The 12,294-nt window shown below is 35.6% G+C and overlaps 2 protein-coding genes across 3 annotated transcripts in view; both read left to right on the top strand.

Moving 5' to 3' along the window:
- Positions 1-7,757, top strand: part of wdr90 (WD repeat domain 90) — an 18,455-nt gene extending 10,698 nt beyond the window's left edge. For both annotated transcript variants that reach the window (XM_016236670.1, XM_016236679.1), the window contains 16 exons: positions 90-212; positions 282-520; positions 663-765; positions 1,003-1,124; positions 1,257-1,413; positions 2,279-2,469; positions 2,562-2,730; positions 2,822-2,951; positions 3,885-4,053; positions 4,179-4,301; positions 5,101-5,281; positions 5,360-5,490; positions 6,588-6,731; positions 6,886-7,005; positions 7,124-7,208; positions 7,294-7,757. In XM_016236670.1, the coding sequence (XP_016092156.1) occupies positions 90-212; positions 282-520; positions 663-765; positions 1,003-1,124; positions 1,257-1,413; positions 2,279-2,469; positions 2,562-2,730; positions 2,822-2,951; positions 3,885-4,053; positions 4,179-4,301; positions 5,101-5,281; positions 5,360-5,490; positions 6,588-6,731; positions 6,886-7,005; positions 7,124-7,208; positions 7,294-7,451 (2,345 nt within the window). In that variant the 3' untranslated portion in view covers positions 7,452-7,757. The remainder of the gene's footprint in view (positions 1-89; positions 213-281; positions 521-662; positions 766-1,002; positions 1,125-1,256; positions 1,414-2,278; positions 2,470-2,561; positions 2,731-2,821; positions 2,952-3,884; positions 4,054-4,178; positions 4,302-5,100; positions 5,282-5,359; positions 5,491-6,587; positions 6,732-6,885; positions 7,006-7,123; positions 7,209-7,293) is intronic.
- A 1,212-nt stretch (positions 7,758-8,969) lies between these two features.
- rhot2 (ras homolog family member T2) overlaps positions 8,970-12,294 on the top strand; it is a 25,416-nt gene continuing 22,091 nt past the window's right edge. Inside the window, exons 1-4 of the mRNA XM_016237868.1 lie at positions 8,970-9,141; positions 10,690-10,748; positions 10,826-10,907; positions 10,997-11,040. Of these exons, the coding sequence (XP_016093354.1) occupies positions 9,105-9,141; positions 10,690-10,748; positions 10,826-10,907; positions 10,997-11,040 (222 nt within the window). The 5' untranslated portion in view covers positions 8,970-9,104. The remainder of the gene's footprint in view (positions 9,142-10,689; positions 10,749-10,825; positions 10,908-10,996; positions 11,041-12,294) is intronic.

Below are 12,294 nucleotides of genomic sequence, written 5' to 3'. Positions count from 1 at the left end.
TATATATATATATATATATATATATATATATTAGTTAGTTAGGGTTGGTTCAAATGTATGACAGCTCTTAATTAGTTCCCTTTGTTCAGATCACAGATGGGCGGAGCTAAATGGAGCCGAGCTGTCCAATGAGAGTCCTCGAAAGGCATTGTTTCAGCCCTCCTCACCGCCTGTCATGAATTTTCTTTCCAGTGCTCTGAAGGACAGTGAAGGTATGTGTTCATGAGCATTTGTCCTCATTAATGAGTCACTATTACATCTCAAATGCTTTACATCTATAGGTTTCCTATGCGATTCTACTGCTGAACTACAGCTTAGTCCCACGCCAGGCCACGCCCACTCCCCTCCTCCCAAACACGCCTCCTTCCTCAGAGTGACAGAGTGGGTGAAGGACGAGGACACACCCACACTCCCAGCTAATCAATCAAGGACGGAGAAAATACAAAACAATCACACAGCAGTCCGTCCAGACTGTTATAAACACTTCACTTCACGTTTTAAGACTTCTGTGTTAGACCAGGTATATATTTTTAATCAATTATTCATTAATATGTTAATCTCAACGTGAATTGTGTTTTATGAATATTTAAAGTATTTAAAACACTTTTGTATAATGTGTCTTTTTGGACCACTTTTTTCCTCAACAATTATTTTGTCTTTAGACCACAGTAGCTCCGCCCTCAGGACAGGCGGGGCTAAGTCTCACGGCTGTGATTGGCTATAATGGCAATGGGCGTAACAATATGGTCTGGAATCCAGACACAGGTAAATACTAGCCAACTATAAACTCTTTTATGATGTCCATCACATAAAATATCCCTCTTGTTAGCTCTTATAAAAAAATCTTTGATGCAACTTGAGCAGATCAAATTTAATGCTTTACTTTAACCGCCATTTTTGTTGATTTAAATGCCATTTTTGCCTCAAGCCACTGTTAATTTCCAACCCTGGCATTTGTACGCACTTGTTTTGTAGCTACATCTTGTGTGTGTTTGTGTGCAGGTTTATTTGTGTACTCATGTGGGTGTGTTGTCGTCGTGGAGGATCTTCACACAGGCTCACAGAAACAGTGGTTCGGACACAACGAGGAGATCTCAACGCTCGCCATCACCCATGATGCACAGGTGCCACTCACATGCATGATTTAGTATATACTGCAAATACTTTATATAAATCACACAATCTTCATGTGTTTCCACTAGTTAGTAATACTTTACCAATGAATGAATGAAACCTCTGTCTGATTTGCCCGGCAGACGGTTGCTTCTGCATCAGGGGGCGGAGCTTCTCACAGCAGCCTCATCTGCATATGGAACGCTTCAGATGGCTCCTGTAGAAACCGCCTCTCCTATCACAAGGGAGCAGTGCAGAGCCTGACTTTTTCCAGGGATGACATGTACCTGCTCTCAGTGGGTCAGTGTTTCATGCTTTGCATCATGGGGTCCTGTTAAAGGAATATTCTTAGTTAAATACAAGTTTGACAAACAAATATTTGGGCTGTTTGGCACAGAAATTGGAAGTCATTAGTAACAGTCAGCAGTATTATAGTTAACTAAATCTAAAAACATTTCTGTTACATAAAATAAAATAAACGTTAACTGAAATAAGATCAAATATTAAAATAAACAATTAAATAACTTTATTTCAGATAGTTTCCTAAGCAACATTTCTCATTAAACTTTTCTCTTTAAAAAAAGTGAACACGATAGTGTTATTTTAGACCTATATTTCTGTTCCTGAGTGCTACTGTTACTGACTTCAATTTATTTGTAACTTTGTTATATTGTATTCATCTATGCTTGCAATTTGTGCAAATAAATAATAATGAATAAAAACTGTATAGACATATTTAAAAAAAGAAAACACAACAAAATTACTAAAATAACTCAAATTAAAGTGAAAACAAAAATATAAAAATACAATCTAATTCAAAATATTAACAAACTATAATAGTATATCAAGCATACTAAAATAGCACTGTCATATACTGGGACAAAACTAATCCTGGTTACTGTAGTTAAAATAAGATGCATTTTTTATAAATTAGGCTTTTTTTTTAGAAAAGATAACCATGTCAAAAAATGTTTAAATAAAATTTACAAAATTTAATAATATATATTATTATTATAATTATTATTATGTTATAAATATTATTCATTTCAAGGCATTCCATGAAAATCACCTCAAGTAATGACTTTTTTTATTACAGATATAGATTATACATTTTGTGTCTTTTATAATGAATAACTTGTAATGGTGCAGTATATTATGCTCCTAGGTGATTTTTCGGAGCCGGTGGTGGCGCTGTGGAGCACACGATCGTTTGAGCTGCTCTGTACCGTTCAGATATCCGTCCCTCTGCATGATGCCTCGTTCTGTCCATTCACTGCCAATGAGCTGACACTCGTGGGCAGCAGTGCTGTTGTGTTTACTCGAATACACACACAGGAGAACAGCACTGAACTTCAGGTACTTACAGACATTGTATGAAAGAATATCAGGTATGCATACACTGCTGCACAGAAGCACATAAGCCAAAGTAAGCTTTCCTCCTCCTGCAGGTGCAGAAAGTAAGCTTACCTGATACGGTTGGTCAGGCGGAGGTGACATCACTGTGCTATAGCACCCGCCGGATCCTGTACACGGGCACAAACAGCGGCCACGTGTGTGTGTGGGACTGTAACACACAGCGCTGCTTTGTGACCTGGGAAGCAGATGGAGGAGAGATAGGTGTGTTTGGGTTTTAGCTTTTTTGATCACATTTGTGATTTTGGTTGCAGGGAAGCAGAATTATCAGCGTTTTTTGTATGCATTTGTGTAGGTGTGTTAGTTTGCCGTGAGAATAAGCTGGTCACCGGCAGTAACGCCAAAAAACTGAGACTGTGGTCTGTAGCTTCGGTCCAGAATCTCAGTAATGCAAATAACAAGAGCAGCAGAACACAGGATGACGGGTAAGCATGCTTACGTTCACTCTTATCTCCTTCTAGAATGTTTAAAGGTCCAAAAAAAGTTAAACTACATGTATACATGTAGTATATTCTTTATATAGTACTTTTCAAAAGCTAGGGGTCGGTAAGATTTTTTTAAATATGTTTTTGAAAGAAGTCACCAAGACTGCATTTATTTAATCAAATATACAGCGAAATCAGAGATATTGTGAAATAATATCAAAATTCTAAATAACTGTTTTCTATTTGTATATATTTAAAAATGGAACTTATTGCTGTGATCACAGCTGAATTTTCAGCATCATTCCTCCAGTCTTCAGTCTCACATGATCCTTCAGAAATCATTCTAATATGCTCATTTGCTGCACATGAAACATTTATTATTATCAATGTAGAAAACGGTTGTGCTGCTTAATATTTTTGTGGAAACTGTGATACATTTTTTAGGATGTGAATATCCTATTCGATATTGGAATATCGAATAGAATATTTGAAATGTAAATATTTTAAAACATTATAAATGTCTTTACTGTCACTTTCAATTTAAAGCATCTGAATAAACATAAAAAACTTAAAGAGCTCAAACGATGGTTTAAAAGACATGAACACATTTCCACCGCAAGAGTAAAAATGTAAAAAAGTAGGAAAATGAAGGTTTAACTGAGATGTAAATTGACATTGTGGTAAATAAAGTTGCAATTGTGTGAAAATAAATAAAAAATGAATAGAAATCAAGTCAAAGTTGTGAAATATGGTCACATTGTGAAATATAAAGGTGCAGTTATGAGAAAGGCAAAGCTAAGTTTTTAACGAGGTGGAAACGGGCTTGCATGGTTACATGCTGTCCATATTTTATCCGAATTACCTAATTAATTTCCTTATCTTTCATTTTGGGTAAAACAATTAAAAGAGCATCACTTGTTTTGACTCTGGAAGAGCTCAGGTGCAGCTGGAACAAGAACTACTGTTGGATGGGACAGTGATCAGTGCAGCGTTTGATGATGTCATGGACATGGGGATTGTGGGTACGACAGCAGGAACCCTGTGGTACATCAACTGGGCCGACAGCACCAGTATACGGCTGATCAGTGGCCATAAGAGCAAGGTACAACACTTAACCGCTTAAGCTTTTATCAACAGCTGTGAAATTCATCCATAGCGAACTCTGAAATGGTTCTAAAAGCAACACTACTTCTGTCCAAAATGCTCAAGTTTGTGTTCTCATTGTAGGTGAACGGTGTGCTTTGCAGTCCAGATGAGCAGCATTTTGCCACCTGTGGGCAGGACGGCAGTGTGAGAGTTTGGGCGCTGCAGAGCCACGAGCTGCTGGTCCAGTTTCAGGTGCTGAACCAGGTGAGCATAAACACACAGATGAACAGAAGTGGAAGCTCTAGCCACAGGGGCTTTTTTTATTATTAAATGTATTAAATTACATTTATTTGTTATTATAATTTTGGACATTTTATTCACATTTTTTATCCAGAATAGTTTTAATGCGATAGAGCCATCAAACATTTTAATGCAAACTTTTTTTCAAAGAAATTAATTATTTTATTCAGCAAGTATTCATTAAACTGATCAAAAGTGACAGTAAAGTCATTTATAATGTTACAAAAGATTTCCATTTCAAATCAGTGCTGTTCTTTTGAACTTTCTGTTCATTAAATAAATGTATCATGGTTTCCAAAAAAAATAAAAATAAAATAAAATAATAACTGTTTTCAGCATTGATAATAATAAGACATGTTTCTTGAGCAGCAAATCAGCATATTAGAATGATTTCTGAAGATCATGTGACACTGAAGACTGGAGTAATGATGCTGAAAATTCAGCTTTGATCACAGAAATAAATTACATTTTACAATATATTCACATAGAAAACAGTTATTTGAAATTCTAATAATATTTCACTATATTATTGTTTTTACTGTATTTTATATCAAATAAATGCAGCCTTGGCGAGCGTAAGACGTTCAAAAAAATTTTTTTTTTTACATTTTACTGACCTCTAGCTTTTAAATGGTAGTGTAACTTGGCTAATGGAATCATTGCTAATCTTTCTCTGGTCGCCAGTCAAACTCAGAGTATCAAATTCATTTTCCATTGCAGTTAATTGATTAATTGTGTGTCTGTATGTTTCTCTGTATGGCAGAGCTGTGAGTGTGTGTGTTGGTCTCCTCCGAGGGGTGTGTATGAGCCCAGCGGGCACGTGTGTGTTGCGGGCGGTTACAGTGACGGGACTGTGAGGATCTTCAGTCTGAAGTCGGCCGAGATGGAGCTGAAACTACAACCTCAGCCTGTGTCTGTGTGTGCGCTGCAGTACTCACACTATGGTGAGTGTGTGTGTGTGAGTGCTTTGTGTCTATGTGAGCGTTTGTGTTCACTATATGCATGTGTGTGTGTATGTGTAGGTCATGTGCTGTTGTCTGGTGGTCGTGATGGTCTCATTACTGTCAGCAGTCCCGTCACTGGAGTCACTGTACGCACCATCCGTGACCACAAGGGGGCGCCCATAACTACAGTGCAGTGCACCAGCAAACAGGTTTGTGCTTGTGTGTTTGTTTTTGTGGTTTTCTGTTTTGCAAGGCAAATGACTCGACATTGTGTATGATGTGGAATTGTGGGCCATATCTAGCAAATATTTGGACACTGAAGTCCACATGAATTTGATTCAAAGACAGATCTTAAATATGAAGAAGAAAAGTGAAATTTAGAGAAGGAAAATAATTCTGTAGTGTTTGAGATACAAGGATACAGATATGCAATGACATTGTCATATTTTAAAGTGTGACATAAGTGTCCAAATACTTACAGGGTCATTGTAATGCAATTGAAATAAAAACGAGATCACAATATAGCTTAGCGCTGTTATCGTAAAGGCTGTGATTGAATTAAATATATGTGCTGTGTGTTTCAGAGTGAAGCTTTTACATGCAAGCTGCTCACAATGGTTTAGCATTTGAACATGAAGAGTTTAGCACAGCCGTAAATATTAGTATTGTGCAGATGTACTGTAAAATAAAAAATTCTCTCAAATACTCCATTGTTTTATTTTACAGTGAAATATTACAATAGTAAAATGTCTTATTTTGTTTAATATTTTTATTAAGTAATAGTAATAATGATTATAATGAATAATAAATTGTTGTTATTGTTATTATTAATAATTATAGTTATATTGATATACAATTTTTTTAAATACTCATTTTTGTATTTTACAGTGAAATATTATAATAGTAACATTTCTTATTTTATTTTATACTTTTATTATTTTTATTATTCCATCATGTATTATTGTTATTAATTATAGTGATTTTAATATATGATCACTTTTTTTGTTGGCCAAAAATGTTGTTTAATATTTTTTTATTTAGTAATAATGATATGTAAAATAAATCATATTAATAATATATTTTTTTTATTATTATTGTTAATAATAATAATAATTCATATAGTTATATTGATATATAATAATTTTTGACCAGATTGTGCAGCCCTACAAACAAACCCAGCAAACCTGGAGCATATTTTTATTGCATTTTAAATTTTAATCCGAAAACTCGCAATTCGATCTCCCCCAAAACGTGTAGCACTACTGCCGAGTGAGTTAATGTGTGTGCTGATATAAATGTCTTTTAGTATAAGGAGTTTGGACTGGAGGGAAATGAGCTCTGGTTGGCTGTAAGCGCAGACAGGCGTGTCAGCATCTGGGCTGCTGATTGGATGAAGGATAAATGCGAGCTGCTTGATTGGCTGACATTTCCAGCGCCCAGCCCACCAGAGGTGATTAATATTCATGAGTATTAGGCCAATAAATATTCTCTGAACTTGTTTGTATATAATTTACGCTTATGTCTCATCGAGCTGCTCTGATTATTCACATGTGTTTATTGTAGTTGAAAAGACTAAGAAGTAACTTTTTTGTCTTTTTAATCAGGATGCACTGGCATTACCACCCAGTTTGGCTGCGTTCAGCCCCAGTGAGAGGGGAACAGTGGTTTATACTGGCTACGCTGTGGAAAAAGAGATCATCTTTTACTGCCTTTACAAAAAACAGGTACTGAAGCACTCGCTCTCGGCCTTTATACCCATGACTGTGTATCTCATTCTTTCTCTCAACACACTTTTATTGGCCAAGTAATGTCATTGGTTCTGTGTGTATTTTTGTTTTATAGGTTTTGAGGACGATCTCTCTGGCCGATTGGGCGCTCTGTCTCGGTCTCTGCTCAACTGGAAGACTGATCGCTGTTGGATCAAACCGTTAGTGTGCTGTTTTACTTGAAAGCATAAGAAGGAAAGTGTTTGAGTTATGTAGTCATATATAACTCAATGCTTTGTGTTTCAGAGCGCGTCCTGAAGCTGATTCATTCGTCCAGCGGGCGTTTTCAGGATTTCACGTCTCACAGTGACTCGGTTCAGGTGTGCAGCTTCAGCTGGTCTGGATCTCAGCTCTTCACCGCTGCTCATAATGAGCTCTTACTGTGGACTGTACACGGATTATAATGCTGACACAACACTAACGCTAGAGTTTGAGAGTTTGACTCCTCTCACTTTGGATTGCACTAGTTACTCTAGAGTCAGAGTTAGTTTTTCTGTTTAGTAGAAATGTTGCATTGATGTCGCAGAGCAGTTTTGCCACGTTTTACATCCAGTTAGCATGACTTGAAGTTTAAATAGTTTTTTTAATCTTTAAATTAGTTTTTAATGTTTTCGATACACTTGGGAAAAGTTGGTTGTCGGTCTTTATACTTTTACACGGTTTAAAATGATTTTGCTAGTAAGAAAGACCCTGGTATTGTTATGCACACTTTGAGCCTCAGAAATAAAATTCATAAAAACTGAAGTACTCACGTTGCATTAATAATAAAGCCATTACTATCTATCTATCGACATTTTATTTTTGAACATTTTACCAAGTAATGTCATTGGTTCTGTGTGTATTTTTGTTTTATAGGTTTTGAGGACGATCTCTCTGGCCGATTGGGCGCTCTGTCTCGGTCTCTGCTCAACTGGAAGACTGATCGCTGTTGGATCAAACCGTTAGTGTGCTGTTTTACTTGAAAGCATAAGAAGGAAAGTGTTTGAGTTATGTAGTCATATATAACTCAATCCTTTGTGTTTCAGAGCGCGTCCTGAAGCTGATTCATTCGTCCAGCGGGCGTTTTCAGGATTTCACGTCTCACAGTGACTCGGTTCAGGTGTGCAGCTTCAGCTGGTCTGGATCTCAGCTCTTCACTGCTGCTCATAATGAGCTCTTACTGTGGACTGTACACGGATTATAATGCTGACACAACACTAACGCTAGAGTTTGAGAGTTTGACTCCTCTCACTTTGGATTGCACTAGTTACTCTAGAGTCAGAGTTAGTTTTTCTGTTTAGTAGAAATGTTGCATTGATGTCGCAGAGCAGTTTTGCCACGTTTTACATCCAGTTAGCATGACTTGAAGTTTAAATAATAGGAGTTTTTTTAATCTTTAAATTAGTTTTTAATGTTTTCGATACACTTGGGAAAAGTTGGTTGTCGGTCTTTATACTTTTACACGGTTTAAAATGATTTTGCTAGTAAGAAAGACCCTGGTATTGTTATGCACACTTTGAGCCTCAGAAATAAAATTCATAAAAACTGAAGTACTCACGTTGCATTAATAATAAAGCCATTACTATCTATCTATCGACATTTTATTTTTGAACATTTTACTATATGAATTGTTGTATTTTAATGCTTTTAATGGAATTTCAATGTATTTTCCACAAATTACAAAAAAATATGGGCCAAGGTAATCATTATTTAATCCCCCTTTTTTGTAAGAGACAAAAAAACTTTATTAGCATAACTGTTTATTATTTATTTTTATAAATATATTTTATTTTAATATTTACTGTTTAATGTGTAATGTACTTATAATGGAAAAGTAGACGATAAATATATCAAAACAAGAAAAGAAAAGGAAAAGATCAAGCAACTTAAAAAGCGAAGGAAGTGAACGGTAGAGGGCGCTCCATTTGGGCTCCAACCGGAAGTCTGTAGGGGTGACAGTTTCTTTGGATGGAATGGGGCTAGCCAGAAACTAGTAGCACTGGGCTTTGAATTGAATTTGAAGTTTTCCGAAAAGATAGCCGCAGCGTGTCAGAGAGTTCAATAGAGAGCGGAGTGAAATGAAACGCGATGTCCGGATACTGCTGTTGGGGGAACGTAAGATAGTATTTCTTTTAAATATCAAGGGAACTAAATGTGAGAGTTTAATGAACGCTAGCATGATTAGAGAGCGCTAACCCTCAACCTTGAGCTGCTGCAGAAATGATCTGAAGTAAAGAGCACTCTTCAATTATCGATTCATTTACTGCTTTCTTCTTTGTATGTTAAATCAGAACACACGAAAATGCACTATTATATAGTGAGCAAGTTGTTCACAGAGATAATGACAGTTCAGTCAAACTTTAGAAGTTTAATTAGACATTAAATATCGGTTAATTAAACACCTGCTTTATTTAGGAGATATTTGCATGTGATACATATTCAGATATATGCATATTAAAACTCATTACACACTTTCATGTGCATTGTATTGAGTAGACAGTAGTATATTTATTGGCTTTGATTTGTTTTGTCACTTTATTATTTGTTTTGCATGCAGGTTTTAAGGAGAGTAATTTTGCTTAGATTTATTTATTGTATTTATTTGTATTTGTGTGTATATATATATATATATATATATATTTGTGTGTGTTTGTATATGAATGGCAAAATCTGTTCATTGATTGTTCGGCCAGTGATTGATAATGAAGCTGTTGGCATGGTAACTATCAAGGTGTGGAGTTTGTGCCTAGTTAAACATCAGATGAACCTGTGACACAATGCACATATTCATAGAGAAACTTCAACCGCTCTGATAATAATACTGTGGATGTAAATATATCCTTCAGAAACTGATGCTGATTTGCTGCTCAGGAAACATTTATTAATATTATCAATGTTGAAGCAGCTGTGCTGCTACATATTTTTGTGGAAACCATGATACATCATAATTTATTCTGTAGAAATCTTTTGTAACATTATAAATGTCTTTAATGGCCTTCCAATTTAACACAGCCTTACTGAATACAAGTTTTTAAAAATTATTATTATTATTTAATTTATTTTTATTTTAAAGGATCATGTGGCACTTAAGACTGGAGTGATGATGCTGAAAATTCAGCTTTACATCACAGGAATAAATTACATTTTAAAGTACGTTAAAATAGTTATGTGAACTAGCAAAATAACTATTTTTAATCAAATAAATGCAGCCTTGGTGAGCATAACTGATGTCTTGAATTAGATAGTATGTGTCATTTTTTTAGGCAGCGCACACGTTTTGTTTCGGCATTATTGTTAAATTTATTCCATGCCTGCTGCGCTCAAGTCATGTCCTTACTATGTTATTAGTTTTATCTCTTAACTGACCTTTTAAGCTCAAGGTGAACACCAGCAGGAGTGACCGGTGTGCTTTCTCAACTTGCTTATTAATAAGAGCAACATTTATGAAAGTTACAGAAGTGCAGTACAGTTTTAGCCCGACACATCACATATGAGATTTAGCACTGATGAAGGATTGGAAACACTCTAATAAAACCAGAAATCAAACTGATTTGCAATGGAAGTCACAACAGAGGCGTTTGTGTGATCGTGGCTAGAGTCATATAAACTGTGGGAACGTGATTATTGAGATGAAATATTTTTCTATGCTTTGTTTCCCTGTAGCCAAAGTGGGAAAGACCTCTCTCATCATGTCTCTGGTTGGAGAGGAGTTTCCTCAGCAGGTGAGTTTACCCATGAGCCTCTCTGGTGTGTGTTTGTCTGATGCAGTAAGAGGAAGCTCATGCGTTTGTGCCGTCAGGTTCCTCTCCGGGCGGAGGAGATCACCATACCAGCCGACGTCACGCCTGAGAAAGTGCCCACACATATAGTCGACTATTCAGGGGTGTGTGTGTGTGTGTGTGTGTGTGTGTGTGTGTGTCGAATGACAATATTTGCCCTAGTGTTTTATTAATACTTATTATCTCTACAGAAAGTGAACAGTCTGATGAAGTGTTGAGGGAGGAAATCGTAAAGGTGAGAAGCCTCCTGATCTTGTGTGTATAACAAGCCATAAATCACATCTCTTTCATGATATTCATAGTTTTTGTCCTAACCAGCTGCAACCACGGCTGCATTAATTTATTAATTTGACAATAAAAACTGTGATATAGTGAAATATTATTTAAATGTAAAACAACTGTATTCTATATTGTAAAATGTAAAAATGTAATGTGATCAAAGCTGAATTTTCAGCATCATTACTCCAGTCTTCAGTGTCACATGATCTTCAGAAATCATTCTAATATGCTGATTTATTATCAGTGCTGGAAACTGCTGTGCTGCTTCATATTTTTTTCAGGATTCTTTGACGAATAGAAAGTAAAAAAAACAGCATTTATTTGAAATAGAAATCTCTTGTAACATTATAAATGTTGTTACTGTCACTTTTGATCAGTTTAATGCATCACTGTTGAGTCAAATGTTTTTATTCTTATTTAACACCAAATTTTTAATGGTTGTGTGTGACCGTTTCCACAAGAATATTATGAAACAAAAACATTTATAGTAATTTTCAACATTTATAGTAGGGATGCACGATATATCGGCCACCATATCGGTATCGGCCGATAAATGCTCATTTTTTTTGTTATCGGTATCGGCCCAATAAGAAAATTTGGCCGATATCTTAAAGCCGATAAATAATGCATTATTTCCTTCAGAGACACTTCAGATGCGCGCTGTTTGTTTGCAGCCTTTTGTGCAATTGTACGTTGTAATATTGTGTTTATTTGATGTAAATGACAATATTTGCCCTAGTGTTTTATTAATACTTATTATCTCTACAGAAAGTGAACAGTCTGATGAAGTGTTGAGGGAGGAAATCGTAAAGGTGAGAAGCCTCCTGATCTTGTGTGTATAACAAGCCATAAATCACATCTCTTTCATGATATTCATAGTTTTTGTCCTAACCAGCTGCAACCACGGCTGCATTAATTTGACAAAAATACAATAAAAACTGTGATATAGTGAAATATTATTTAAATGTAAAACAACTGTATTCTATATTGTAAAATGTAATTTATTTCTGTGATCAAAGCTGAATTTTCAGCATCATTACTCCAGTCTTCAGTGTCACATGATCTTCAGAAATCATTCTAATATGCTGATTTATTATCAGTGCTGGAAACTGCTGTGCTGCTTCATATTTTTTTCAGGATTCTTTGACGAATAGAAAGTAAAAAAAACAGCATTTATTTGAAATAGAAATCTCTTGTAACATTATAAATG

The sequence above is a fragment of the Sinocyclocheilus grahami genome, unplaced genomic scaffold (assembly GCF_001515645.1).
Source record: "Sinocyclocheilus grahami isolate Dianchi unplaced genomic scaffold, SAMN03320097.WGS_v1.1 scaffold19.1, whole genome shotgun sequence".
Lineage (NCBI taxonomy): Eukaryota > Metazoa > Chordata > Actinopteri > Cypriniformes > Cyprinidae > Sinocyclocheilus > Sinocyclocheilus grahami.
This window is presented reverse-complemented; position numbering and strand designations above follow the sequence as displayed.